The following is a 23,724-nucleotide window of genomic DNA, read 5'->3' as shown; positions in this document are numbered from 1 at the left end:
TGATACTCATAACTTTCTGCTGCTGCTGCTGCTGCTAAGTCGCTTCAGTCGTGTCCGACTCTGTGCAGCCCCATAGATGGCAGCCTACCCGGCTCCCCCAACCCTGGGACTCTCCAGGCAAGAACACTGGAGTGGGTTGCCATTTCCTTCTCCAGTGCATGAAAGTGAAAAGTGAAAGTGAAGTTGCTCAGTCGTGTCCGACTCTCAGCGACCCCATGGACTGCAGCCCACCAGGCTCCCCCATCCATGGGATTCTCATAACTTTCTACCTGTAATTTATCTGATGAAAATGGTGTAGGCAATCTAAGCAAACAGCAATTGTGACAACTACATTCTCTCTCACTGTCATACATCTACTTGAAAAAGCACTCATGATTTCATATCATGAAAAAAGTTAAATGACATGATTTCACACCATTTGGTATGATAAGCATTGAATATATTCAGAGATATTATTGATGGTAATATATTATTTAAGATACTATTACATGATGTCTGTTATTTCCAAAATAGACCAAAGAACCAGTTCACTCCCCTTAATGATTACTGTACATGCCATCTAACATTTTCTACTAGGCTGCAATGTTCGTGTCATATTCAGTATTTTAATAAATAAAATTTATTTCTGTAACTTTGGTCATAGACTTTCCAGTCCGCTTAAGATTCAGCTTCCTGAGTCAAGATCCACCTACGTTTCTGTTCCCGTCATGCTCTCACTCCTTGGTAATAAAGTGTTTCCCAGTCATTTTCAGAACATTACAATCTCAGTTAATCTTTTTTCAACCTAAGCCACACAAAAAAAGTAGATTAAAAAAGGTTCTTCCTCTTTTCAAAAAAAAAAAAAGTCAAAAGTCAACAAGGACCTCTGCAGTGACTTCCCCAAATGCCAAGAACAGATTGGCCAGAATTGCACTCAGCCCATCTCTAGCTACAGCTCAGTCTACCAGCAGTTTCTAAGTTGAGGTGTGAAATGTTTTCAATAGACCAATAAATCAGTGACCACTGTCAGAAGCAAGCTTTTTATCAGCAGCCATGCTGCTTTTTCCAACTTGTTCACAAGGCAGTGATGAGGATTCCCACCATCCCCCTTGATTCCTTGGCAAAACAACACAGAACTGCCACTGTATTAAAAGATATCCTTGGTGACTCAGTGGTAAAGAACCCACCTGCCAATGCAAGAGTTGCAGGTTCAATCCCTGGGGCAGGAACGTCCCATGGAGGAGGAAATGGCAAATCACTCTAGTATTCTTCCCTGGGAAACCCCATGGACAGAGGAGTGTGGCAGGAACAGTGGGTGGAGTCACAAAGAGTCTGACATGACTTAGGGACTAAACAAAGGGATTGACCACTTACTAAGTAGACTTAAATCTGAGATTTAATACTTCTGAATTCTTTGGGCCCTTTCTTACTGAAATATGGGCCCTTCCCCTTCAAATGTAGGGTAGCTGCTACCATGAGAAAGTCACCTTAGGATGCTGAGAACATAAAGAGCAGAGAGAAGCCTTGGGCCTCATCTAATATAACCCTCTTCACACAAAAGAAAACTGAGTCACAGGGAATTAAAATGACTTATCTAAGGTAAGTCATCTAACTAACCACCATTTTATCCCAAGTATGTATTCAACACCTCAAATTTCAGTGGACTTTTAACTTTATTAAAGTAGCAAATTCAAATATCTCTCTGAAAGCTAAGAGAATAGATTCCTAAAAGCTCTTGTTTCCAGGCAGTTTACAAGTGATTAATTTAAGACTGTGTGGACAGGGGAGTCCAAGATCAAGAATGAACTGTGAAACCCACAGGAATATTTCTGTATTCACTGAAGTAAAAAAAAAAAAGGAAACAGGAACACAATAAATACAAGGAAAATTACATTTTGCATATCTTAAGTTAGTAATAATGGGTAAACTAGTTTTTATTTGTTGCTTGCCAGGAACTTGTCAGGCACTTCCTATTGCCAATTACAATGAAAGTCATGAAAATATATGCTGTTTGGTGCAGATATCACAGGTACTAAGAGGAATAATTTCCTGTGCAGGACCCCCACCCAGATGCCCAATGTCTTTCTATATCTATGGCTTCAAGAGCTTCACTCCCTTCTCACTATCACTGCTTCACACATCTCAGACATCACTAGTGTTAAGTCCTAGATTTACTGTCTCAACTCATCTCTCTTATGATTTCCTTTCCTGCAATCCACTATATCTCCTCTTTATAGCTCTCAGCAACCAGTTCCTTCTTTTTCTAATGATTCAAGAAGGAAATGGCAACCCACTCCAGTACTCTTGCCTGGAAAATTCCATGGACAGAGGAGCCTGGTAGGATATAGTCCATGGGGTCACAAAGAGTCGGACACGACTGAATGACTTCACTTCACTTTCACAAATTTAACAGTCTTGTACTTGTCAGAAAAGAAAATAGAACTAAATGCTCATACCTTTGTAACTCCTTTGTAATGGACCAGATCATTAAAATGAAATGTGCAGATACAACCCATTGTCAGGAAAAAAAAAATTACAAGTCAATCACAAATATACACAGAGGAGACGGTAAGACACATATTTATTTTTCCCAGACAGTCACCTAATTTTCTGTCCATATAGTCGGTTTCGACTGTGTATCTTCTCCCTGTAACCTCCTCCATTCTTCCTCTTTGTTCTTTTTTCTCTTCAGTTCTTTGCTCTGACTTCTCTGCTGGCCCCAGGGTCTCACTCTTCACTAACAGCTACCCAAAAACTAAAACCATGGAAATCTTTGCTCTGACCTTCACCCTGGGAAGGAAAGAAGAAAATTTCCTGTTGGTGGATTTTTATTCCTCCCAGGAGCAGACCAGCATCTTTCAGTTTCTCCAAAGAAAATCATTGTACAAACAGATCTTTCTACCATTCCTTTCCTAATATTGATGGCTTTTCATAATAGGAATCAGATAAATCTTAAATTTCCCCTTACTAGTAGAGATAAAAAGGGAGAAGCAATGAAAGAAGATAAAAACTTTGTATAAGACGGAATTGAAATTGTGAGATGTCTCTCCATGCATGATAAGTCACTTCAGTTGTGACTCTGTAGCCCCTGTGGACTGTAGCCCGCCAGGCCCTTCTGTCCGTAGGACAAAACGTCTTCCAAAAATGTCTCCCCATGATTAGTTGATTAGGTGCTCATTAATAAATGACAGCTCTATTCTTCCAGTTGATCAAGTCATCAACCTTAGAATCATTCTTGACTCGTCTCTGTTTATCCCACTCCCAACGCGCCATCAAATACTGTTAGCACCCCCAGTCTTTTCTCACAGTATATTATACTACCGCCCTTATCTAGAGCACAACCATCTCTTGCCTACTCTATTGCAAGCACCTTCTAAGTGGGCTCCCTTCTCCTGCTCTTTCCCCTGTTTCAGTCTGTTCTCACAGCAGCTAGGGTTCACCTTAAAAATAATAATAAGAAAACCCCTACCCCTCCTGCTCACAAAACTCTGATTGTGTTTCCATCTCACTCACAGTAAAATTGCCTAAGTGTTTGCTGTGACCCTAAGGCACTTCCTGTTCTGGCCCAGCCGTCTTGCTGGTCTCCTGTCTCACCAGGCTCCTCGGGCTCTACTCTGCTCCATTTGTTCCTGTCTCTTGGTGCTGCTGCTGCTGCTAAGTCACTTCAGTCGGGTCCGACTCTGTGCGACCCCATAGATGGCAGCCCACCAGGCTCCCCTGTCCCTGGGATTCTCCAGGCAAGAACACTGGAGTGGCTTGCCATTTCCTTCTCCAATGCATGAAAGTGAAAAGTGAAAGTGAAGTCGCTCAGTCGTGTCCGACTCCTAACGACCCCATGGACTGCAGCCTACCAGGCTCCTCCATCCATGGGATTTTCCAGGCAAGAGTACTCGAGTCGGGTGCCATTGCCTTCTCTTACTGTTGCTCAAACACACAAACCAGATTCCCGCTTCTAAGCAGTAATAATCAACCACAACCGGTAATGGTTTGCTACCATTGTCCTTAGAATATTTGCATTTGGCAAGGCTTTGGCTAAAGGGAAAAACTTCCAATTAGGGACTACCAAGTCATGTCAGAAGACTGTGAAGGAAGATTCTCAAGAGGAAGTAACCCCTCAATCACATAGCTTGATTAGGATATGATATGACTCAGACATTAATACAGTCGCAATTTCAATTTTTTTAAAGGTTTCATTGGACTTCAGAACTAATCCTCTATCCCAGTTCTCCTTTTCCCATTATTCTTTAACAGTCAGAGATAATAACTTCTGCTTTTCCTTTTCATCATGCATTTAAAGAGGTCAAGCGATCCACACAGTCTTTGGGTGGAGTTTTTAAAATGCTCATTTCAGAGACAAATATTTACCTCTACAGGTAACCAGTACCAGAACAGTCAGTACCTAGAAGCCTCTCTTCTTTGTAAAGGACTATCGGCCGATCAGGTTCTCTCTGTTTTGTGCCTTTCGGTTATGAAATGTGGCTCAGGGTCTTTACAGCTTTCCTTTCCTTCACAGTGGGTGCTTGCTCGGGGCTGAAGGTGGTAGTGCCATCACACACCGTCCATGGCATCAGGGGCCAGGCTCTCTATCTCCCCGTGCACTATGGATTCCACACTCCAGCATCAGACATCCAGGTCATATGGCTTTTTGAGAGACCCCATACGATGCCCAAGTACTTGCTGGGCTCCGTGAACAAGTCTGTGGTTCCCGACTTGGAATACCAGCACAAATTCACCATGATGCCACCCAACGCCTCCCTGCTCATCAACCCACTGCAGTTCACCGACGAAGGCAACTACATTGTGAAGGTCAACATCCAGGGAAACGGAACTCTGTCAGCTAGTCAGAAGATTCAAGTCACGGTAGATGGTAAGTCCACTGTGAGCGACGTGGGCAGCCGAGTAGCACGGCAGTGAGCAATGGCTTAGGCGACTAGGCTACCAGGGCTTTAGGTCTGGTCTGCAACTTTGGGCACATTAACCCTCAAAGCCTCAGTGTCTCATGGCATGAATGGCACTATCCACCTCATGAGGCTTTCTGGGGATGAAATAAGAACGTACATAGAAAGGATATGCACAGTGCCCAGCTAAAGGTAATCAAGCAGTAAGTAGGAGTTATTATTTGTTTGCCTGGAAACTATCAAGTATAAAGTTGCTGATGTGATGAGATGGAGAAAATTTTATTTTTCATTAGCAGAATGCACCCTGGGAAGAGCCCTATTTTTTTGTCACATAAAGATTTGTGTTTGTTTGTTTGTTTTTTAAATTTTGGTACACTGGGAGAGGATGAGACTTGCTCAATAACCACACTTGAGGAACAGTAGAAGGTGCTGGGAATGTCCTCGAAGGGAGAGTGGGGTTCAGCTAACTTTTGGACATTTATTTTCCTTAGTGAGATATGTAAGCAGTGTACCTTAAAAATACTATACTATGCTCAAAGCACAACTTTTGGTTTTTCCCCCTAAACCTGTCTGTTTAATAATATTCCTGTTTTGGCAAATGCAAACTTCATTCCATTGGTTGCACTCTGCCATCACCCTTGATTCTGTCTTTCTCTCACATCCTCATCCAGTCCACAAATTAGCCCTCTCAGCTTTGCCTTCAGAATATGGACAGAGGTGAGTCAGTCAATCCTTACTGCACCCACTGCTGCCCTACTCAAGCCCACCATCGGCTCTGGCCTGGACTCTCCAAACAGCCTGTGCCCACTCTCCCTGCTTCCACCCCTGCCTCCTGCAGCTCAGAATCCTCCTGCGGCTTCCTGTCTCACTCACAATCAAAGCCAAAGTGCCAACAGCGTCCCTCAAGGCCCATGTGATCCCCCTACACACCCAGTCGCCCTGTGAACCCTTCCCACCTCTCTCTCCCTCACCACTCTGGCCTCCTTGCTATTCCTGGAACAAGCCAAACCCTCTCATACCTCAGTGTCTCTACGCTTGGCTGCTTACTCTACACAGATTGCTCTTCTCTTGCATACTGGCCTGATTCCCTCCCCTGTTTCTTTGCGGTCTCAGCCAGAGTGTCACTTTACCTGTGAAGGCTTCCGTGACCACCTTATGTAAAGAATAACCTCATTCCCCCAAACTGAGAGAGAGAGAAAGAAAGTTACTGTTTACCTTGAGTTCCGCTTTATTCTTTTCATAACACTGGACATAGTACATATTTTTGTTTCTTTTATTGTTGCTCTTCCTGGTCTAGAATACAAGATCCATGGGAGTAGGCTTTATACTGTTTGCTGTTTTGTCCCCACTGCCTAAACCCTGATGCTGGCCATTCATAGGCACTCAGTAAATATATGCCCAGTATATGAGTGGAAACTGGAGACATTGCCGGGGAACAAACACACAGGATGTGGCAGCAGATGCCTAGAGAGGAACTTTGGGAGAGAAAAGGAGGACATTTTTTACAGTTTCATAAAATTCTCCTGGGTAGTATCCTATCTCTTGCCCCCAAGCTTTTAATAGAACATCCATTCCTTGTTAATGTATAGTACAATTGGATTTGTTGAGGAAAACGGAGCCAGAAGTTCTTTATAGAAAAAAAATTTTAGGTATAGTTGATTTACAATATTATATTAGTTTCAGGTATACAATACAATAATTCAGAATTTTTATAGATTATACTCCACTTATAGTTATTGTAAAATATTGACTATATTTGCTGTGCTGTGTGATATATTCTTGTAGTTGACTTGTTTTATACATATTTGTTTGTACCTCTTATTGTTTTTGTAGTCACTAACTCATGTCCTACTCTTTTGCAACCTCATGGACTGTAGCCCGCCAGACTCCTCAGTCCATGGAATTCTCCAGGCAAGAATACTGGAGTGGGTTACCATTTCCTTCTCCAAGGGATCATCCCAACCTAGGGATTGAACCCCCATCTCCTGCATTGCAGGCAGGTTCTTTACCACTGAGCCACACCAGTGGTTGATTTACAATGTTATAGTAGTTTCATGGTATACAATATAATAATTAAAAATTTTTATAGATTACACTGTTTATAATTACTATAAAATAGTGGCTATATTCCCTGTGCTGTGCAAGATATCCTTGTAGCTTACTTATTTTACAGTGCTAGTTTATACCTCTTATTAACCTACTCCTATCTTGTCCTTTTCCCCTGCAACCAAAAGGTCTTAGTAGGGGTTTAGGACCTGTGTTGGAGAAGGAAATGGGAACCCACTCCAGTGTTCTTGCCTGGAGAATCCCATGGACAGAGGAGCCTGGCGGGCTACAGTCCTGGGGTCACAAGTATTTGGGCACGACTGAAGTGACTTAGCGCACATGCACAGGACCTGTGTAAAACATCTTCCTGGGAACTTCCACGTCTGAGTGACACTGTTAAATCCAAGTGCGTGGTCACAGTACCCATGTCTTTTCTAATGATTGGTTCTCCCCGTACAAGACTTTAGACGTTACCTATTTGACTTTTCCCATACCACATATAATATTTCCATGCAAAGGCATTTTTGAAACAAAAGCTGTTTCCACATAATAAATATACCAAACAGTCTTTTTAAATCATAATGCTGTAAGCTACTCCAAACCATTTCCTCTTGCCGGGAAATATAAAGGGTTAAATTTAGTGGCCATCTTGATTTCCTCCATCTTGGGAAAGGCTGGAGGACTCTTCAGGGCCACCCAGCTTTCCTGCAGTTTGCTTTTCAAACTCCTTTCTCCTTATCTTTCATTTTCTCCTGTCTTCTCTGGGTGGAAGGACTGAATCTGTATATGCTCTAATGCACATTTGCCAGTGTGAAATGAAAGTGAACATGAGTCAGAACAAATTTACCTGAGAAGATGCATCAACCCCAATTAAAAGTCTGATAGGAATTCAAAGCTAAACACTGGAACCAGTTGTCTGTTACTTATTTATCATCTTCCTCTCTCTGTGTGACCTGTTATTTTGCATAGAAGGAAAGTTAATAACAGGCTTTGGTTTGTTAAAGAGACTAACATGGTACAGTGACTGAAATAATGCTGCAATACAAATGCACAGCAATTAAAACATATAATTAGCTTACTTACATAAGAGGAAAAGTAAATGGTGAAAATATGATTCTTTAAAACTTTCAATTGATACCCCCAAAGTATAATATGTCTAAGCTTTGTATTTTTCAGATAGTGGATAGGAATTTGTGTTCACTATATCTATCCCAACCAATTGCTCCTGGGATAGCAGGACAAATCAGAGAGGGGAATAGCCATGTAAACTTTGCCCATGAGAGTAAACCTTTATGGTGTCGGGGGGAGAACAATGAACAGGAAATAAGGAAGCTGGTGTTCTTCACCACTAACTGCATTATCTATAAACTAAAGGTTTTCGTTACAAAATTCTTGAAGATTAAGTTCTAGAATTGGTTATCTCTGCTATAAATGATATTTTTATATCATCATTTTCTATTTGTAATGCGGGAGAAATATCAATAACCTCAGATATGCAGATGACACCACTCTTATGGCAGAAAGTGAAGAGGAGCTAAAAAGCCTCTTGATGAAAGTGAAAGAGGGGAGTGAAAAAGTTGGCTTAAAGCTCAACATTCAGAAAACGAAGATCATGGCATCCAGTCCCATCACTTCATGGGAAATAGATGGGGAAACAGTAGAAACAGTGTCAGACTTTATATTTTGGGGCTCCAAAATCACTGCAGATGGTGACTGTAGCCATGAAATTAAAAGACGCTTACTCCTTGGAAGAAAAGTTATGACCAACCTAGATAGCATATTCAAAAGCAGAGACATTACTTTGCCGACTAAGGTCCGCCTAGTCAAGGCTATGGCTTTTCCAGTGGTCATGTATGGATGTGAGAGTTGGACTGTGAAGAAGGCTGAGCGCCGAAGAATTAATGCGTTTGAACTGTGGTGTTGGAGACGACTCTTGAGGGTCCCTTGGACTGCAAGGAGATCCAACCAGTCCATTCTGAAGGAGATCAACCCTGGGATTTCTTTAGAAGGAATGATGCTGAAGCTGAAGCTCCAGTACTTTGGCCACCTCATGGGAAGAGTTGACTCATTGGAAAAGACTCTGATGCTGGGGGAGATTGGGGACAGAAGGAGAAGGGGACGACCGAGGATGAGATGGCTGGATGGCATCACAGACTCGATGGACGTGAGTCTGAGTGAACTCCGGGAGTTGGTGATGGACAGGGAGGCCTGGCGTGCTGCGATTCATGGGGTCGCAAAGAGTTGGACATGACTGAGCGACTGAACTGAATTGAACTGAATGACTTTTTAATCCTCTTCTTTAATTACTTCCTGAGCTGTCTACATTTAAAAAGTACAAAATTTTGCACTCATTGTCCTAGGATTTAAAACATGTGAAAGATCTCCTAGACTTGAATGATAATCCTGGGGTGACAAAGATCATTTCTTTCGTTCTGATGTTGCAGATCCTGTCACGAAACCAGTGGTGCAGATTCAGCCTTCCTCTGGGGCTGTGGAGTATGTGGGAAACATGACCCTGACATGCCTCGTGGAAGGGGGCAGCCGGCGGGTTTACCAGTGGCTGAAGAATGGGAGGCCTGTCCACACCAGCTCCACCAACTCCTTCTCTCTGCAAAACAGCAGCCTTCATATTGCCCCAGTGACCAAAGACGACATTGGGAATTACAGTTGCCTGGTGAAGAACGCTGTCAGTAGGATGGAAAGCGACGTCATTGTGCCTACCATATACTGTAAGTTTTAAAAAATGTGTATATATTTATATACCCCTGGAGAAGGAAATGGCAACCCACTCCAGTATTCTTGCCTGGAAAACTCTATGGACCGAGGAGCCTGATGGGCCCGTCTTTGGGGTCACAAAAGGCAGACACGTCTGATCGACTGAGTTCCCTTCTGGAAAGTTCTCACCGGAGTAGTCACAGAGAACGTCAATACCAGGGGTCATTTGGTTTTCACCATTATTGTCATGCAATGCTAGCTGCAATCATTACTTCCTAGGCACTGTCTTGTCATGAAGTATAGTCACTTGCACAACCCAGTTTCTTGAAGATCCAGTTGAGATACTGGTCTTTTGAATATATTCTCTTGACTCGGGCATTCTGTGACCTTATTGCCAATGAAAACTAGAAACCTCAATTTCAAGAACCCAGAACCATGCAGAACGCACTGATTTATTCACCCACAAGGAGGGAGAGTTGTTCATCATCAAATGGGACAGGGATGTGCTCTGGAGCTGACCACTGGGAGAAAGAATGTTCCCAGGTTATATGTGGGTAATCCAGCCCAGGATATGGCTAGTCTCTCTGCCCATTTTCTCAGCCCCATTTTTAGAGGCAGGGTACAGAGAGGATCACAGAGAAGACCTAATTATTCTGCAGCAAGTTATTCAGCTTCCCAGTGAATCTGTAATGATTTCAGGTTTCCCTTTTCTTTGGTTCTTTTTTCTGTCCCTGTAGTTGCTATTGTTACCGTTGTGACTTTAATCTCATGTAGAAAGTTAAGTTCACCAAACTTTTCAGTTCATGTCGTATGATCATCATCAACCCATGCAGGATCTCTCTTGATCGTATTACTTTCCCCCATCACCTCTACTCTGCAGCACCACCTCTAATATGTCTAGCATTGCATCCTACTTCCAGCCTCTCGCGAGGTTTCTCAGCCTCCACCCTAATGACATTTTGACTAGACAACTCTTTGTTGTGGGCACTTGTCCTTTGCATTATAGGATGTCTAACAGCTACCTACCCGCTACCTGCTACATACCAGTAGCACGCTTCCCTCCGGTTGTGACAACTGAAAGTGTCTCTAGACATTGCCATATGTCCCCTGAGTGCAGGAGAGAGGTAGAGGTTTGTGCAAAAGCTCCCCAAGTTGAACCAATGGCTTATCACATTGGGAAGCCATCTGATCAGTTACCATCGTAACTTACTTAGAGCATGGCCACAACAGCAGTGTAACGAAACAAACAAGGCCTGGCAAAAAAAAGCTTCTCACCCTGTGGTTGAGGGTGGAGGGTTCAGCTGGTTGAACCACAAGGGTAGAATTAAGCCTTGTAAACATATCTACTCCCTCATCAAACATATCTCCATAATGCTCAGAAAGGCCCTAAAGACTATTGTTTAAGTGCTTAGGAGGTAGACAGACCTAAGTAGGCAGTGGGTTCCGTCACTACATATGTGACCTTAAGAAATCCCTTGACCTCATCTATAAATGGAAATGGTTAAAACTACTTCCCTACAATAAATGAAATCCTGCCTGAAAAGTAGCCAGTGACTAACACCAAGCAGGCATCCAATAAGTGGAGGCTGTTTGTGTTATCAATACATCTGTCTTCTGTTTTCTTCAATAGAAAATTGATAGTCTTTCTTGAGAATGCATATTATTGATTCTTTGAGGAAAAGCACCAGCATATGTAGGTTTTTTTTCTGCTAGATCAAGCTTAACAATAAAACTGAGCTCCAGAAATGTGGTCGGAAAAGCAACTTCAGGGAAGTGTAGTACAGTGGTATGATACAGGTATACAATAAGATCTGCTTCATTAAGCAAGATTAAGATAAGAAAAATGGAACCATTGATCCTTTTTAAAAATCTTTTAATGTGTTTATTGGCTGTATCTGGACTTCAACAGTGAACAAATGCCAGGTTAGGATAATCAAAGGGACTAAGTACAAAGATGTGAATGGATGTAGGAAAACCCCAGACTGTTACCTATAATACCTGTTTCTGCACCTAGATCCAGAAGGACAGGAACAAGGAGAGGTTACTGGAAACCTTGAAAAGTAAAATTCCATAAAGCATGGGCTTCTGGTGGAAAGAAACAGCCAGAATGAGGAAAGGAACAAGGAGAACAAATATCTCAGCCTCATTTTCCTCCCTCATTCTAATCTTCTGCCAGGAATCCCCAGTGGCCAAATTCACCCAGAAATCGGAGGGAACGGGAACACTGTACAGGCTAGGAACATGGGACTCTGATTCTTAAAACTGGAAGCTATCCAGTATTTTAGCAGAAGTGAGATAAAGTGACGATGAAATGTATGAGAACGCCATAGATACTGTGGGAGTGCCTACAAAGGAGCATAGCATAGGCACAGAACTCTGGAACGAAACGCCTGGGTTCAAATCCTGCTTCTACTGCCTTAGCTCTCTTGTGCCTTAGTTTCCTCATCTATATAATGGTGATAATGATAGTACCTGCTTCATAGGTACTGTTAATATTCAGATTAAATCTGTTACTGTACGTAACTCGCTTAGAACAGTGACTCAGTGTGAGTTGCTCAGTCATGTCCGACTCTTTGCTACCCTTTAGACTGTAGCCCGCCAGGTGGCTCTGTCCAGTGAATTCTCCAGGCAAAAAAATACTGGAGTGGGTTGCCATTCTCTTCTCTAGGGGATCTCCCCCACCCAGGGATCAAACCCGGGTCTCCTGAAATGCAGGCAGATTCTTTACCATCTGAGTCACTTAAGAAAGCCCCACAGTGACAGGCCCATAGTAAACAGTATATAACTGTTGGCTACTATTATTAGTACAATATTATGTGTCTTTGGGAATTCAGAGAAGGAAAACAGTACTTCTAGCTGGAGAGAAGGCTTGTTGTAGGAAGTAACATTTGAGATGGACCTTGAACGATGGATTTGAAGGAGGCAAGGGGAAATGTCTGGAAAAACATTTCAGGCAGTCGGGATAGTAGGCACAGACACTAAGCAGAGGGCAGAGTATTTGGCAAATGGTCCAGTTTGACTGGAGTATAGGATACAGCAAGGAATAGATACAGCTTCCCCACTCCCCTCTGTCAGAAAATGGAACATTCCTTTGAAACCTTGTATGAATCAAAATGGTGCAAAGTAAACAAGCATTACCTTATGAACTGCAAAAAGTGAGTCAAAATAAAACACAGATGTCCACAAAGTTCAAAGCTATGGAGGCTTGATACTGAGACGCTGAGTGTAGTCCCCTGGGAAGGAGCTTGGTGGCACCACTTTTGCTGCTGGGGAGCCCACTGCCTCTAAAACAGCTCCTAAAAAACAAACTCTGAACGCTGTTTTTCATTTTTCATCTCTTTATTGAGAAAGCAAAAGTCCTCTCCAGACTTCTCTCAGTCAGCTACTGCTGCTGCTGCTGCTAAGTCGCTTCAGTCGGGTCTGACTCTGTGCGACCCCATAGACGGCAGCCCACCAGGCTTCCCCGTCCCTGGGATTCTCCAGGCAAGAACACTGGAGTGGGTTGCCATTTCCTTCTCCAATGCATGAAAGTGAAAAGGGAAAGTGAAGTTGCTCAGTCATGTCCAGTCTGTGTCCCCATGGACTGCAGCCCACCAGGCTCCTCCGTCCATGGGATTTTCCAGGCAAGAGTACTGGGTTGCCATTGCCTTCTCCATTCAGTCAGCTAAAACAGGTATTAATGCAGGTCTTTCATAAAAGCTAAGTGGTATAAGCAGAGCTTTGAAAAGCAGAGTCAGATTGCAGGGAGCTTTGAACACCAGGCATCACTTGGTAAACAATGAGGAAAATTATTTTTTAAGCGAAGCTCCAAATTTTTTAGAAGACTACAGAAAATTTTATAAATAAATACACAAACATAGAGTAAATCAAGACATGTTTGTTTAGAGGGCATGTTTTCAAAATAGATCACAAATGTCATACAATTATAGAAAGAATATATATAGGAAAGGAAAAAAGGGAGGTAGGATGTATTTTATTAACCTATCATACAGAGAAAAAAGTCACCAATTTTGAGCTACATTCAGTAATTAAACACATTTAAGAGCAACTTAAAAGCATTTTTTCCAAAAAAGTATTGTTCACATAGAAATAGAAAAAACTTCATATATTGTATAATTCAGCATGAAGGGGAACCCAAAGAGGATTATCTGCTAGTCCAACCTAGTTCAGAATTCAGTGTCTCAAAGATGAGCCAGTCCCTTCATGCAGAAAGAGGAGAAATTATCAATGTATTAAAGAAAGAGCATAAAGGAAGAAGGAAGTTATAGTTTTTTACCAAAAAAAATACCAAAACACCACTCTTCAAACAAATTATGTAAGATTTATTGCAATCACTAGTTACATTGTATTTAACAATGACATTGTTTTTATAGCTAAACTTTTAGCTATATTTTTATAGTAGTTTTACATAGACTGATATTCAGATAACAGTGTGAAAATATTCTGTCTGCTTTAAAACACAGAGAAATGGACTTACAAAGTATAAATTGTGACTATCTGCATGACTAGCATTGAATTAGATCAAAAAATTTAGATTTGGCACTATATGTTAGTACATGTAGTCATATTCTTGACTGAAAAAGGTTATTCGGACATACAGGTAAACATCCATTCAACTCCAGGGAGCACAGACCTAAGCATTCAAGTTACCTGAACACTGTGAAAGAAAATGGGAGCAGCCAAATGAAATCAAATCTAGGGCTATATAGAGACATCCTTACATTATTTAGGATGTCCCTTATTATTTGGTCTAAACGATTTACATTCACATAGAAAAGGTACAAAATGAAAAACAAGATATTAAACCAGCCAGATATCATCAACTAAAAATTAATTGAAAGAAACAATCATTCAGTGTAATAAGAGACAGCAGAAAATTGTGTTGGAGCATTCTTTGTCCACTGACGAAAACCTGATCATATTTTGTTTTGACACAGACTCTAATAAGTGCTGTGTCCTTTGGAGAGTATAGCCTTTAGCACAGTGTTATGAGTCTAAGCTGTCCATTCAAACTGCCTGCATTAAAGCTTTGGCTCTGCATTATTACTCTAGGCGTCAGTTTCCTCATCTCCTTACCAACACTGTCCCAGTGTAAGACTAACCCTGTCTCTAGTGGAATGGGGAGGATTATGTGAGATTTTATGTGTAAAGAAGGCAGTGAGTGGCACATAGGAAAAACCCAATAATATTAGCTAGTTTGCTTTTCCTCTTTTTTTTTTCTTTTCATGTGGAGCCCAAACTATGCTGACATAATTGGCAACATGATATCAAGAAATTATGGAAAACCTGGGTAATTTAGAAGATACCTTCAAAGAGAATACTGAAAGAATACTTTGGAAAGAACTTTCTTCCCCAGAAATTACCATTATTTTAAACATTTCATTTTTCTACATGAAAATATTTCCTTTACATGAATCCTTTGTATCTTGCCATCTATTTACCTATCTCTGAACTTTAGCCATAAATTTAAATGAAAAATTCCTGGGGAAAATTTCATAAGCAATTATAGATACATGAAAATGTCATTTGCATGATCTTGAAATACATTTTTGTTTTGCTATATAGTTTACTTTAATCTGACAAAGTAAAAATATTGAATAAGATCTTTCTTTCAACATGTGCATGTTCACACCATAATCTTATAATTATCACAGAAAATGGTGTTACACAGTGTGTTAAGTATTTAAATGGAGGGAAAACCATAATCACCGATAAAGGCTTTAAACTCCTAAATTTCCTTTCCTTTCCTGTGTTATTTGAAAGAATTAGAATATCCCCATTTGAATAAGTTCGGATTTTATAGAACATATCTTTTATTTACAGACCGAACTTTCTTCCTTGCATTCTTTTTAGACATAATTTATGCAAACCTCTAGTCAAGGCTATGGTTTTTCCAGTGGTCATGTATGGATGTGAGAGTTGGACTGTGAAGAAGGCTGAGCGCTGAAGAATTGATGCTTTTGAACTGTGGTGTTGGAGAAGACTCCTGAGAGTCCCTTGGACTGCAAGGAGATCCAATCCATTCTGAAGGAGATCAGCCCTGGGATTTCTTTGGAAGGAATGATGCTGAAGCTGAAACTCCAGTACTTTGGCCACCTCATGCGAAGAGTTGACTCATTGGAAAAGACTTTGATGCTGAGAGGGATTGGGAGCAGGAGGAGAAGGAGACGACAGAGGATGAGATGGCTGGATAGCATCACGGACTCGATGGACGTGAGTCTGAGTGAACTCCAGGAGTTGGTGATGGACAGAGAGGCCTGGTGTGCTGCGATTCATGGGGTTGCAGAGAGTCGGACATGACTGAGTGACTGAACTGAACTGATGCAAACCTCACAGAGAAATGCCTGTCTTGAGTAAAGACTAATGGCAGGTAGTTGAAAGAAGAACGTTTAGAAAATTTTGCCATATGAGTTCCACTTATACATTGTGAGGATGAATTACCTAGATGATTTTTAAAAGATTTTTTTTTTACTCTTACTATGTAGTAATTGTGAATAGTGTTAACATCTTCTTGATATTTTTGCATTCGAATGCAAAAACTTTCACTGGGTCAACATCTCATCTTCTTGACCTTCACTTATTCACTCATTCATTCATTTATTCACTCATTCACTCATGGTTTGATTTGATTAAAAAAATCAAACATCATGGTCTTCTTTGTGCTAAGCCATTTACTACCTATCATATACCCCTTCATAATTCACAGCCTTGTCATGGCAAAGGGGCATGTATAACTCACTGAACCTAGGAGCCATGCCGTGCAGGGCCACCCAAGATGGATGGATCATAGTGAAGAGTTTTGACAAAATGTGGTCCATTGGAGGAGGAAATGGGAAACCATTCACCTATTCTTGTTGGGAGAACCCTATGAACAATATGAAAAGGCAAAAAGATATGACCCTGGGGATGAGCTCCCCAGTTTGGAAGGTGTCCAATATGCTGTTAGGGAAAGAGTGGAAGGCAATTACTAATAACTCCAGAAAAAATGAAGCAGCTGGGCCAAAGCAGGAACAACACTCAGTTGTGGGTGTGTCTGGTGGTGAAAGTAAACTCCAATGCTATAAAGAACAATATTGCGTAGGAACCTGGAATGGTAGGTGCATGAATCAAGGTAAACTGGATGTGGTCAAGCTGGAGATGGCAGGATTGAACACAGACCTCTTAGGAATCAGTGAACTAAAATGGACAAGAATGAGTGAATTTAATTCAGATGACCATTGTATCTACTACTGTGGGCAAGAATCCCTTTAGAAGAAATGGAGTAGCCTTCATAGTCAGCAAAAGAGTCTGAAATATAGTACTTGGGTGCTATCTCAAAAATGGCACAATGACCTTGGTTTGTTTCCAAGGCAAACCATTCAACATCACAGTAATCCAAGTCATCCAATGTAATCCAAGTCATCCAATGCCCCAACCACTAATGCTAAAACAGCTGGAGTTTAATGGTTCTATGAAGATCTACAACATCTAGAGCTAGTACCAAAAAGAGATGTCCTTTTCATCATAGGGGATAGCAATGCAAAAGTAGGAAGTCAAGAGATACCTGAAGTTACAGACAAGTTTGACTTTGGAGTACAAAATGAAGCAGAACAAAGGCTAAGAAGAACTTTGCCAAGAGAACACACTAGTCATAGCAAACACCCTTTTCCAACAACACAAGACACGACTCTATGCATAGACATCACTAGATGGTCAATACTGAAGTCAGATTGATTATATTCTTTGCAGCCGAAGATGGAGAAGCTCTATACAGTCAGCAAAAACAAGACCAGGAGCTGACTGTGGCTCAGATATGAGCTCTTTATTGCAAAATTGAGGCTTAAATTGAAGAAAGTAGGGAAAACCACTAGGCCATTCAAGTATGACCTAAATCAAGTTCCTTATTGTTATACACTGGAGGTGACTGATAGATTCAAGGGGTTAGATCTGATAGACAGAGTGGCTGAAGAACTATGGATGGAGGTTCATAACATTATACAGGAGGCAGTGACCAAAACCATCCCAAAGAAAAGAAATGCAAGAAGGCAAAGTGGTTGTCTGAAGCTTTACAAATAGCTGAGGAAAGAAGAAAAGCAAAAGGCCAGGAAGAAAGGGAAAGATATGTCCAACTGAATGCAGAGTTCCAGAGAATAGCAAGGAGACATAAGAAGGCCTTCTTAAATGAACAATGCAAAGAAACAGTAAAATGGGAAAGACTAGAGATCTCTTCAAGAAAACTAGAGGTACCAAGGGGACATATCATGCAAAGATGGGCACAATAAAGGACAGAAATGTTAAGAACCTAACAGAAGCAGAAGAGATTAAGAAGAGGTGGCGAAAATACACAGAAGAACTGTACGAAAAAGGTCTTAATGACCCGGATAACCACGATGATGTGGTCCCTCACCTAGATCCAGACATCCTGGAGTGTGAAGTCAAGTGGACCTTAGGCAGCAACACTACAAACAAAGTTAGTTGAGGTAATGGAATTCCAGCTGAGTTGCTTAAAATTCTAAAAGATGATATTAAAGTTCTGCCTGCAATATGTCAGCAAATTTGAAAAATTCAGCAGTAGCCAGCAGACTAGAAAAGGTCAGTTTTCATTCCAATTCCAAAGAAGTGAAGTGCCAAAGATAGTTCAAACTACCATACAACTGCGTTTATTTCACAGGCTAGCCAGTTTATGCTCAAAATCCTTCAGGCTAGGCTTCAGCAGTACATGAACTGAGAACTTCCAGATGTATGAGCTGGGTTTAGAAAAGGCGTAGGAACCAGAGATCAAATTGCCAACGTTCGCTGAATCACAGAGAAAACAAGGGAATTCCTGAAAAACATCTACTTCTGCTTCATTGACTACACTAAAGCCTTTGAGTGTGTGAATCACAACAAACTGTGGAAAATTGTTAAAGAGATGGGAATACCAGACCACCTTACCTGTCCTGTGAAACCTGTATGTGGGTCAAGAAACAACAATTAGAACTGGACACGTAACAACAGACTGGTTCAAAATTGGGAAAGGAATACGTCAAGGCTGTATATTTTCACCCTGCTCATTTAACTTCTATGCAGTATACATCATGTAAAATGCCAGGCTGGATGAATCTCAAGCTGGAATCAAGATTGCTGGGAGAAATATCAACAACCTCAGATATGCAGATTATACCACTCTAAAGGCAGAAAATGAAGAGGTACTAAAGAGCCTCTTCATTAGGGTGAAAGCAGAAAGTGAAAAAACTGGCTTGAAAATCAACATTAAAAAAAAACTAAGATAGTGGCATCTGGTCCCATCACATCATGACAAACAGAAGGGGGAAAAAATTGAAGCAGTGACAAATTTTTTTTTCCTTTGGCTCCAACATTACTTCAGAAGGTGATTGCAGCCATGAAATCCAAAGACGCTTGCTTCTTGGAAGGAAAACTATGACAAACCTAGACAACATAATAAAAGGCAGAGTCATCGCTTTGCCAACAAACGTCCATATAGTCAAAGCTATGGTTTTTCCAGTAGTCATGTATGGATGTGAGAGTTGGACCATAAAGAAGGCTGAGCACCAAAGAGTTGATGCTTTCAAATTGTGGTCGTGGAGAAGACTCTGGAGAGTCTCTTGGACAGCAAGGAGATCAAACCAGTCAATCCTGAAGAAAATTAACCCTGAATATTCCTTGGAAGGACTGATGCTGGAGGTGAAGCTCCAATACTGTGGCCACCTGACTTGAAGATCCAACTCACTGGAAAAGACCTTGTTGCTTGGAAAGATTGAAGGCAACAGGAGAAGGGAGCATCAGAGGATGAGATGGTTGGATAGCATCACTGATTCAGTGGATATGAATTTGAGCAAACTCTGGGAGATAGTGGAGAAGGCAATGGCAACCCACTCCAGTATTCTTGCCTGGAAAATCCCATGGACAGAGGAGCCTGGTAGGCTACAGTCCATGGGGCCATGAAGAGTCAGACACGACTGAGCGACTTCAATTTCACTTTTCACTTTCATGCATTGGAGAAGGAAATGGCAACCCACTCCAGTGTTCTTGCCTGAAGAGTCCCAGGGACGAGGGAGCCTGGTGGGCTACCATCTATGGGGTCACACAGAGTCGCACCCAACTGAAACAACTTAGCAGCAGCAGCTGGGAGATAGTGAAGGACAGAGGAGACTGGCATGCTGCAGTCAGACTTAGTGACTGAAAAACAACAACCTATCATATAACATATAGAAACACAACACATGTTCATTATTTTTTCCATAAAATCACTAAGTTAGCCATATTTTCTTGTTTCTTTTTGTTTTCTTTTTGGTTTGGGTCTTTAAGAATTAAATAAAATATGTAGGCTGAAGGTCTGTCATTTATCTTACTGATATGGCATCAACATGCTTATAATCTTTATCATTTAATGGAAACCGTTCTCACTTCCCTTCCTTCACCTATTTACATCCATCACAATATCATCATCTTCAGAAAGGTTCACCTGCCCCCCATCTTGTCTCACCCCCTCAGCATCCCTAAGATGTTTGCTGTGCACCTTCAGCACCCCATTCCCATCTCTCCCCAGCACTCACTTTCCCTGAGCCTCTTCCACTCATAAGCATCTCAGGAAAAAGTAGGAGCTCTGAGTTATTCACTTTTGTATCCCTTTGTATCCCTAAGGCAATACTTGACACAGATTAAGAACTCAACAGAGGCCAACGATTGTTCAAACTACCCGTACATCTGTGCTTATTTCACAGGCTAGCCAGGTTATGCTCAAAATCCTTCAGGCTAGGCTTCAACAGTATGTGAACCGTGAACTTCCAGACGTTCAACCTGGATTTAGAAAAGGCAGAGGAACCAGAGATCAAATTGCCACTATCCGCTGGATCATCGAAAAAGTGAGAGTTCCAGAAAAACATCTACTTCTGCTTTAGTGACTATGCCAAAGCCTTTGGCTGTGTGGGTCACAGCAGACTGTGGAGGATTCTTCAAGAGATGGGAATACCAGACCACCTGATCTGCCCCTGAGAAATCTATATGTAGATCAAGAAGCAACAGTTAGAACTCAACATGGAACCACAGATTGGTTCCAGATCAGGAAAAGAGTATGTCAAGGCTGTATATTGTCACCCTGCTTATTTAACTTATATGCAGAGTACATCATGTGAAATGCTGGGCTGGATGAAGCACAAGCTGGAATCAAGATTGCTGGGAAAAATATCAATAAACTCAGATATGCAGATGACACCACCCTATGGCAGAAAGTGAAGAAGAACTAAAGAGCCTCTTGATGACACTGAAAGAGGAGAGTGGAAAAGTTGGCTTAAAACTCAACATTCAGAAAATTAAGATCATGGCATCCGGTCCCATCACTTCATAGCAAATAGATGGGGAAACAATGGAAGCAGTGACAGATTTTATTTTGAGGGGGGGCTCCAAAATCACTGCAGATGGTGATTGCAGCCTTGAAATTAAAAGACGCTTACTCCTTGGAAGAAAAGTTATGACCAACCTAGACAGCACATTTAAAAGCAGAGACATTACTTTGCCAACAAAGGTCCGTCTAGTCAAAGCTACAGTTTTTCCAGTTGTCATATATGGATATGAGAGTTGGACCATAAAGAAAGCTGAGCGCCAAAGAATTGATGCTTTTGAACTGTGGTGTTGGAGAAGACTCTTGAGAGTCCCTAGGACAGCAAGGAGATCCAACGAGTCCATTCTAAAGGAGATCAGTCCTGAATATTCATTGGAAGCATTGATGCTGAAGCTGAAACTCCAATACTTTGGCCACCTGATGCGAAGAACTCATTTGTTGGAAAAGACTATGATGCTGGGAAAGATTGAAGGAGGGAGGAGAAGGGGACGACAGAGGATGAGATGGTTGGATGGCATCACTGACTCAATGGACATGAGTTTCAGTAAACTCTGGGAGTTGGTGATGGATGGGGAGGCCTGGCATGCTGCAGTCCATGGGATCACAAAGAGTTGGACCTGACTGAGTGACTGAACTGAATAGTATCTTAAGATAAACTGCCTTTGAATGGGAGCTTTCTTTCCAGTTCTTTGAAGTCTACAAGACGTATCTAGAAAATTTACTACTGTGGAAAATGAAGACTGCTTAAATGGAATGGGGGGCAGGGGAGGGCCTGTGGTTTTCTTTTTGATTAATTGCTGTAACACTGTCCTTCAGGCAGCTGAGGGAGTTTCATATTTTCTTTAGACATCATTAGACGCTGAAGTTCTTGCAGGACAACTTTGATGCTATATGAATTCTGCCATTTTGCTAACACTGATAGGGCTCTTGGGTCCACCACTCCATTAGAACTATTAACTCCATTCATGTTAATTTTTGTTACAAATATTACAAAGGGGGATGCTTCTGGGTATTTAGCTACACATTCTATTTTAAGTTTGTATATTCGTTTTTCATAAACTGTTCTTGGGGGCCCAATTATCATCCTTGTCCATCTTGGGTCATGTCTTCTTCATCTTATAGACCCAGCTAACTGTGCCATCTCCTTTCTGGCCTTCTTCGAGTTCTTCCAACAGTCAGAAATTGCGAGGGACTTTTACTCATGCAAAAAACTGCTGTAAGTTGTCACACCTCAAGCTTGCTACTTACAAAACTATCTGTATTGACGAGCACAACGAGAAGGAAGAGGCACGTGGTTCATTATCTGTGAAGTGACGACTAAACCAGGGCTAGGTGACAGAACCTACAACCAGCACAAGATGCTCACACGGTGAGACACACAGGAATGAGACCAGCTAAGAGACTCCAGGTTCTCATCTGCCAGCTCCAGCTCTTTCTGGGGAACACTCTTGAATGCAATGGAAGACCGTAACCTCCACCACCCATTGTGAAATGTTCATAAGAGGACTGTGTGTATGAGGCTGCTCCAACATATGCGGATTTAAAATGTAACTGGCACTCCATTTTCGGTTAACTGTCAGGGTAGCCTGTGGTATGCTGGATCAGAGGAAAGACCTGGTTGCCAAGGGCTACCCTTTGAGGCCCTGCAATCCTGGCCAAGGCAGGAGGAAGTAACTTGTCATGACACGAGCATCCTGAGAATTCTGGTGGGTTTTCCACAGGAAGTTCCACCCTCTAAGATCTATGTAGAAATCACACAATGGACCCCTTAGCCAGTAGGGCATCCTCTCAGTCACCCCTCAGGATCCTGTTTCTTTCTCTCATTCTTCCTCAGGGGCTTCTCTGAAGTGAGGGCCAAACAGACATCCCCAAGGCTCCTCCCCCTGCTCAGACACCCAGCATCCAAGAAAGGACTTCCATCTATTTGGGGATGGCTCCTTGTCCTCTAAGGGAGCCCTTGATGTCGTCTAAAGAGCCACCAGCCCCCGACCTCTCCGGAGTGGCTCTGGCCTCACTCCTTGCCTGCTCCGGCCGTTTTGCAGCACCACATGGCTGGGCCCTTCCTCTCAACAGGGCCCTCATGCTGCCCTCCATTTGCTTTTGTTTGTTTTCTCTGACCTTTAGCAAAGTTCCTCAATAATGTAGTAAATGAGATATTTCAATATTCCCCCAAAGAGGCCCACATCATAATTTAGAATTTCAGCATGAATCACCTCTTCTGTTTTCTTGAGGTGCTGTTTCTATGACAATTTCCTTCACAAAAACAGGAATTGCTTTTTATTTTGGCAGAAAAAAAGTATAACAAAGTCAAGAGTGACAGTGTATCGTTGAGGTTCTGGTGTCACAACCCGGTGTTGGCCTTGGTGGAATACAGTGTCAAGCCAGTAATACAGGCAGGTATCTACTTGCAGTTCATGAAATGTGTATGCCCATCTGTGTTGTAAATTATAACCCAGTAACCACTGCATTTTGTGTACAACATATGGCACTGCTCATGGGGAAATGCTCTAAGTGATAAATATGAAAGAAAAAAGGGTCATTCACAGTAAATACTTACCATCTGCTCCCAAACAGGATGGCAAGCAGTATCATGATGGAAATTTAGGTTCTGTTCCCACCCAGCCATAAATTGTTAAACAGAACAGATGATATATGATTTTACAAGTCACTTAGTAAACACCCATTCCTGAGGCAAAGGTTTCATTTCTATTGAGAGTTCTCTGCCAAGGGCAAGAAACTGAACCACAGTCAAAATAGAATTATCCA

The 23,724-nt window shown here is 41.8% G+C and overlaps 2 protein-coding genes across 3 annotated transcripts in view; one reads left to right on the top strand and one right to left on the bottom strand.

Moving 5' to 3' along the window:
* Nucleotides 1-23,724, top strand: part of HEPACAM2 (HEPACAM family member 2) — a 51,559-nt gene that overhangs the window by 2,437 nt on the left and 25,398 nt on the right. Inside the window, exons 2-3 of one of the 2 annotated variants that reach the window (XM_040260290.1) lie at nt 4,493-4,846; nt 9,368-9,652. In XM_040260290.1, the coding sequence (XP_040116224.1) occupies nt 4,493-4,846; nt 9,368-9,652 (639 nt within the window). Of the gene's footprint in view, nt 1-4,452; nt 4,847-9,367; nt 9,653-23,724 lie in introns of those variants that run through there. The other variant, XM_040260291.1, reaches the window with a different exon arrangement.
* On the bottom strand, nt 21,609-22,130 carry LOC120877733 (ubiquitin-conjugating enzyme E2 variant 1-like; the record flags this gene model as incomplete). The annotated part of the gene is given in 3 exon segments (XM_040260091.1): nt 21,609-22,053; nt 22,056-22,082; nt 22,085-22,130. Coding segments are annotated over 3 exon segments (378 nt in total), but the record flags the coding sequence as incomplete, so codon positions are not given.

The sequence above is a fragment of the Oryx dammah genome, unplaced genomic scaffold (genome assembly GCF_014754425.2).
Source record: "Oryx dammah isolate SB20612 unplaced genomic scaffold, SCBI_Odam_1.1 HiC_scaffold_18, whole genome shotgun sequence".
NCBI classification, from domain to species: domain Eukaryota; kingdom Metazoa; phylum Chordata; class Mammalia; order Artiodactyla; family Bovidae; genus Oryx; species Oryx dammah.
This window is presented reverse-complemented; position numbering and strand designations above follow the sequence as displayed.